Here is a 7469-nt window from a genome sequence, read left to right on the forward strand (position 1 = left end):
ACATGAGCCCCCAATTTTGATCATGACTCTTTGATCTTAAAATAAGTTATTAGAAAGTCTGTTACAAGAATCATGGTAAAGCATGTAACAGTCATCATGACCAGGTCTAGGTCTGTGAAAAATAGCAGTGTCCTTGTCTCAGCTTGAGGTAATAATCCTGATATTGATCCTTCATTTATGGAAAGGTAAACACTGTTTTTACAAAACTGTCACTGAGTTTACTGGTCAGCTACTAAATACAAGTTTAAACAACCCATAAACAAGAATTAAAAACACCTAACAAGCAATGCAGATTAGATATATGTAACAATGCATATGTCTTAATATTCAGATTAATTATGTGTTACAGCAGACATGTACATAATATTCTTGGGGGTAGTAGGTTGGTGAGTGTGTTCTATCTAGTTGCATTTACATCGTACAGTGCAACTTTAAAACTGGCTCTTTCGTGAGGACTGTAAATTATCTTTCCGCTATCCTTAACGCAGAGAGAATGTCATTAACTACTTTTAGAAGAGTTGTTTCAGTACTGTGGCAAGGGTGATATGCAGATTGTACATTGCTAAAAAGACTGTTTGAATTTAGATGAGATACAAACTGGGATAGAACAACCTTTTCTAAGGTGAGCCTCCTTGATTTGTCTGCAGCATTCGACACAATAGACCATGATATATTACTTCATCGTCCCCAGCATGTATTTGGCATTCATGATACAGCCTTACTGTGGTTCAAGTCCTACTTAGTCAACAGGACATAAATTGTATCTGCAAATGGAATACACTCCAGCCCAGTTGATCTATGTTGTGGTGTTCCACAGGGCTCTGTTCTTGGACCTGTTCTCTTCATTCTATACACTCAGTCACTCTCATTAGTGTCATAGATCATCATCCAGTATCGCACCAACTGTATGCTGATGACATCCAAATATACAAATCTAGCCACCCAAGTGCAGTTGATGCTACCATCCAAGGTATAGAGAGGTTCATTTCTGATGTGAAATCATGGACGACATGTAACAAGCTGCAGATGAACGATGATAAAACTGAGGCCATTCTGATCACAACACAAAGACTTTCTCATTCACATCCTTTTACCTCAAACAATAAATATCAGCAATGCCAATATTAAATTCACACAATCAGTACGAAACCTAGGTGTCACTCTGGACAGTACTCTCACATTGCACCAACATGTCATGAACATATGGAAGGCTGCATATCTTGAGCTGAGACGCATCATCTCATTTCGCAAATATCTTTCAGTTGATGCCACTAAAACACCTGTGTGTTCATTAGTACTTTCAAGACTGGACTATTGTAACTCATTTCAGTCTGGTTCATCTCAATATCTATTCCAGAAACTTCAAAAAGTTCAAAACACAGCTGCTTGGATCATACTTAGAGTACCATGATCAGAGCACACCTCCTCGCTGCTCTGTACCCTACACTGGCTATCCATTCGATCTAGAATCAAACACAAAATGTATTCTTTGTGCTACATTTCAATGTCGGACTCTAGTCCAACATACCTATCCGACCTCACTCATGTGTACATACCAGCAAGATACTTATGCTCCTCTTCTGACAATTGTATACTCATTATTCCTACTATGAAAACAAAGTCATATGGACAGCGTTCTTTTGCATACCAGGGCCAAGCAAAGTGGAATGAATTGCCCACTGAACTTAGACACAAAGACACAGTGATGCTATTCAATAGTGCTCTCAAAACTCACTTATTTCGACTGCAAGAACAAACTTAAAGACAAAATAATGTTTCCTACCTTAAATATTCTCAGCATGTTTTTTATAAATGTTTTCTAATTTCATGGTCTATGTTTTTTGTAATCATATCATTATATACTTTTTATCTTATAGGTGTTGTCTAATGTTGTAAATCGCTGAAAGCTTCTAAAGATTAGGCGCTATAAAAAGTCCTCATTATTATTATTATTATTATTATTATTATTATTATTATATAACTAAAGTGATCATGATCATTGAGGTTTGCCAGATATCTTGACATTCAAGTATTCTTCCAAATTTACAGAATTAAAATTTCTTCCCTCTAACCAAGTTTATATGAAAGTTCACTTAACTATTTATTAAGAACATTGCATTGTCTTTCATGGATATTGCAATTTTATCGTCATATTATAGTTGACATGGAGGGGCTCATGTTTTCTTTGCATTTCTGTTAGATACTTAAATACTTTACCACTTTACTGGTTTTCCTCTATTGTTTTCATGTACTAATACTATTTCATCTTTTCAGTCATATACATGTTTTAATTTATTTTTGCAGTGCTTGGAATGTTTTGCAATCTTTTCACTTATCGAAATTGTCTCTAAAATTTCTGGCATCATTGATCTCGGGGGCAAGCATTAGAGATAAAATGTAGTTAAAAGTATTACTTGCCCAATGAATCTTTGCATAACGGAAACGGATTGGAATGAACATACTTGTCAAATACGGCATTTCAAGTTATCGAGCGGGACACATACATAATTGGTGTGAATAATTGTTTGAAAAAATGTGGAAATGAGAATAGCTTGAATGCAAAGTCGATGGGAAAAATAAACAGTTAAAACTGAATATAATCGGTTCCATCAAACTCATGAAAATGTACAACAGTTAAAAATGTATATAATCGGTTCTATCAAACTCATGAAAATGTACAACAGTTAAAAATGTATATAATCGTTTCCCACGTAATCGCACACTGGTGGCATTATTGACATAATGCCTGTTTTATCAGCTGTTGGTTTTAATCAGAGGTTGATAACCTGACAGTGAATTTTTTAAAATAAAGATTGAAGATGTTGTTCTTCACCTTTCCTTATCCTCTGACTTGACTGGTAGCAAACCACAACTGAAAAGACACGATTTGATCTTGTGCATCAACATTGTTGATCGTGCATATTATCAGGCTGCGTTCTACTAATTAATAAATTTGTCTCGACTGACTTTTGTATGCAGATGGTAGGTATAGTCCCTCTTCTTTTAGTTCATGGCGTTAAATCCTTCAGAACACTCACTTTGTCAGTAGTAATCCCTGCCAGAACACAACACTCTTGTATTCATCAATGATTAACCTTAGATTTGAATTGCTGACACATGCGTGGAATGAAGAAATTACCCCCAAAAAGAGCAACATGTCTTAAACTAATAGCAAAGCCGTTATCATTGGGAACTTATTTAATATATAGGATAGTTTTGATGATAAATACTCTAGTTCTTATTGAAATTCTTACCACCAACAATTCACATGGTCAGTTAATAATGTTGGAAATTTGGAGTATGCGCATTTTTTCATAGCTCCCATTTTAAGGATTTCTCAGATTTTTGTGATTACTTGTTTGATTATGGTAAGTCGATGATGGGGACAATGTCTTCAGACCGCAATAATTAGCCAGTTACTAGGCGCAACGGTCACGGAGGGAAGTGTTAGTGAGTTTCCATGACACCATGGTTTACTTTAGGTGAATTAAGGTCGCAGCTGCATAACTGTCCCTGTCACTCAGTAGTCCCTATTAAAATCTAATTGTTTAAGTTGATTGTGTGACTCAAGGTGCAGTATTTATGATTAGAGACTGGTAAATTATATAATGGAACAAACGAGAAGGAACTGTTTTGCCGTCGGCAAGTACCATTTATTGTTGTTATGGTGATAACTATGGTGTGGAGTTACAGGCGAAATGTGGCTTAAAATCATAATTTGACTGGTCTAAGGTGGGGTGGTTAAATAGTTCCCAGCATTAGATGGTTGGGTTGGTTAGTTGCATGGCATGAAATACTGGCGGTACGTTATGGAAAGTTAATGAGGAGAAACCATGCACTTTTCCTGTTGACAGGCAAACAGGAAGTTGTGAGATCTGTGGTCTTGTAATAATCAGAGTAAAATTATTTATGGATTGGACATGTTGGACTTTCCAGTTTACAAAAGTAGCTGTATGGAAGTCTTTGGAATCAGAGGAAACATGACTTCTAGTGGGATTCCCGCCAGGGTTTGATATCACTTGGTCCAGGAACCCTTCTGGCTTGTTAGAATAAAATCTCCACATACAACATAAATTATTATATATTTGACTAAATAACATCCATTTAAAAATGCCTTCTCCACTTCTATATCCCACCCTTATAGTTAATACTGTTTTGGTGAAAATCTATTGGCGATTGAGTTTTTCCATCTTTTAAATTATATATTTACGATAAAAAATAATGTTGCAATTGTGTATGTTTTCATTATATTCTTTTGTTTGCCGTGTTGATTTTTCAAATAGTATGAATAGCCTTTGATGTATATAGCAATGCTGGCTTGCTAGTACTACTTGCATATTGCAAAAAAAGTAGCCAAGCTTTAAAAATGACACTTTTCTGCAAGTATCTACCTCCAAAATAAAAGAGGCCTAGATGATTAGGCGGAAAATTTGCATCACTCACAAATCTGGGTGCTGAAGAAAATAAACCTAGACTCATTTATCACCATCTTCAACATGGCAGTATTAGGTACAGTCAGCGAGATCCTAAGGAAACATAGATAAAGAAGCTCTGGGTCACAGCAGATATCCTTGACCTCTGATTTGAGAAGAAAACAGAGGAGGAAGCGGGAAGATCTACCACAATCCATGACAAAGCTGGCAAGAGTCTTACAGAAGACCAAGAGAATCTTAACAGACAGACGGAATACTGTTTAGAGCTTTACAACCATGAGAATTCTGGAGACAAAGTTGTGTTAAACTTCCCAGTGACCAAAATAGAGGCTGACCACTCAATCCTCATGGAAATATTACAGACGGCAATAAAGGAACAAAAAAGGGAAGTCAGCTGGTGCAGATGATATACCAGCAGAACTTGTTCAAGCAAGAGGAACATCAGTAAGAGAAGTTCTCAGAACAATGTGCAGCACTATCAGTTAAACAGGATAATGGCCCACCCATGGACCCAATGTCTAGTCATCACTCTCTCCAAGAAAGATAATCTGTAGCTTTGCTAGAGCTACCAAAACAATCGGCATCATCAGTGACCTAATCAAGGTTATGGTTAAGATCTTCCTCAATAGAATGATACCCCAATCAGAGCACATCCTTGCCGAAGAACAGGCTGGGTTGAAGGAAGGACGTATCACTGTTGAACAGATCTTCAACCTTAGAATCCTCTGTGAAAAGTATCTTGCAGACATCAACAGTACCTATATCTAATATTCATTGACTTCAAAGAAAGTTTTCAACAAGGTGTGGCAGATTGCCCTGGACACAGCCGACATAGGGGCACATAGCAATCCAGCCTTGTCCAGAGATAAGGTTACAGTACTATTAACAACACTGCCTGTGAAATCAGACGATAATATACGGGGCCCCTTGAGCCTCGGAGGTGCTGGGCACGTTGCCCACTTTGCCCTATGGATAATCCAGCCCTGTTGTCTATAACTTCTATCTGGAAAGGATCATATCCGATGCCTTGGAAAACCATGAGGGCAGTATCAATGTTGGAGGCAGAAAAATCTCCAACATGTACTTCGCTGATGATAGCAATGGCTTAGCAGGAGATGAACAACAATTGGAAACCTTAGTAAACCGTCTCAACCAAACCTCACTAAAGTGTGGGATGGAGATCAACGGTGAAAAGACCAAGCTAATGACAAGCAACCCATGTGGCATCCAAAAGAAAATAAGAATGAATGAACAGAAGCTGAGTTTAGTGGCATTTTACTAGCACCTAGGTCATGTTGCCTCTGATGAAGATACAAAACCTAAGGTAATTCTTTCCAGGATTGTGCAGACAAGAGCTGCATTGGCTAGGCTGCAGTATATTTGGAGGACAGCACTATGATGCTTGGGTCCAAGATCAAGCTTATGCATGTCCATATATCTGTATGCATGCGAGACAAGGATCCCGATAGCAGAACTAGAGAGAATAATCCATGCCCTAGAGATGAGATGTTTTTGAAGGATCCTGAAATCTCATAATTAGACTGCATTTCTAATGAGGAGGTGCACATTAAAATCCAAAGTACAATTGGATCATATGACGATATGCTAGACCCTTTAGGAAATGCAGTCTTAGATGGTATGGTCACATCGCACGCTCATCTGGCCTGTCAAAGACAATCCTACAGGGCACAGTGAGTGGTAAGAGAAAAGGCGGCATACAGAAGAAGAGATGGGAGAAGTGGGCAAGCATGGACTTCTGTTTTGGTAGCATTTAAATATGCAGACACTGTTGTTGAAAAGTCTTGTTTCACAAGGCCCTTCATTAATTGTCATTACTGCATCCATTGTTTAACAGATCAGTCCAATATGTAGGTGTCCACACTGGAACTGGAGATTCTCATCTAAGAATATATTGATTATTGTAATATTTTTGAGCCTTCTGTGAAAGTGTTACTCTGCATATGTTGCTGCATGCAAAGTATTTAGATTCAAAAGACTAAAAAGGAAGAGCCAGCCATATTTAATTTAAGAGTTATTCAATCCTGGTAGGTTGCATCCATTTCAAGAGAAAGTTTTTTTCTTCATTATTGATTGTGCCTACAGTCTTATTGTAAACTAAAATATTCTCTGTAAATCCTGAAAATGACTTTGATGTACCTCATTTGAAAAATCAAGTAGATTCACACCAAGAACTAATATGTTTTCCCCAGGATATTTGTATTTCCAAATAATTCAGGAGTTGGTAAAGTGCTTCCTATCATGGCAGCCATTTTTGAGTTTTAAGTTTTTGTTTTGGTGGTTGCTCTGCAGAAAGAACCACCATAGAAGGTTGTGCAATTAACGAATACTCAGAATGGATGATGAAGATTTGTCATATTAGATATGGTAAAATGATGCTCTCTCTTTTGCAGAGCATGGTGCAGAGATTACTGCACATGAAGTCCTTGATTTTATCTGGAAAGAGGAAGACTTTGAGAGGCAGCGACAAGAAGAGGAAGCCAGACGGCCCCGTCATCCTGGTGAAGCACAGCCACCAGTGCTACCTACTTTAATGCAGCGTCTTAACTTAGGTGGTTCACCTGTAGTTACCCAGGATGATGTGCAAAATTCAACATCAGTTTCCACTACAACATCCTCCTTTGAAAAGGTTGCCATGATGATGACTTCTGTTACTATGTCAATTAGCTCTACACCACTTAGTATTTCTGCTGTCACTCTACTCCTTCATTCCCTGTTTCCTCAGATCTTGTTAACAGTGTTATTTATTCACACTTGTTCATTGCTCAAGTAAAGAATTGTGGGATGACCTCTTTACAATGACATTTGGTGTTCTCTGGGATGTATATTACTCAAAACCTCAATATCTTAATTTCCAAGAGATAGATGGACAATATATACTGTAAACTCAACAAAATATCAATATGTACAATTTTGTTAACATTCATAACACAGTTTCTTTGTATTTAACATTATGTACATTGTAATGGTGAAGCAGATGCTTTGATGCTGATAATTCCCACACATAAGCATTAACTC

General features: G+C 37.4%; 1 protein-coding gene across 2 annotated transcripts in view; it reads left to right on the forward strand.

Annotated features, from left to right (window-relative positions):
* LOC149786007 (inhibitor of apoptosis protein-like) overlaps window positions 1-7413 on the forward strand; it is a 101831-nt gene extending 94418 nt beyond the window's left edge. For both annotated transcript variants that reach the window (XM_089976296.1, XM_089976297.1), the window contains one exon: window positions 6845-7413. In XM_089976296.1, coding sequence (XP_089832422.1) covers window positions 6845-7224 — 380 coding nt within the window. In that variant the 3' untranslated portion in view covers window positions 7225-7413. The remainder of the gene's footprint in view (window positions 1-6844) is intronic.
* Window positions 7414-7469: the final 56 nt, after the last annotated feature.

This window comes from Sinohyriopsis cumingii, chromosome 12 (assembly GCF_028554795.1).
Source record: "Sinohyriopsis cumingii isolate HCF-2022 chromosome 12, ASM2855479v2, whole genome shotgun sequence".
Lineage (NCBI taxonomy): Eukaryota > Metazoa > Mollusca > Bivalvia > Unionida > Unionidae > Sinohyriopsis > Sinohyriopsis cumingii.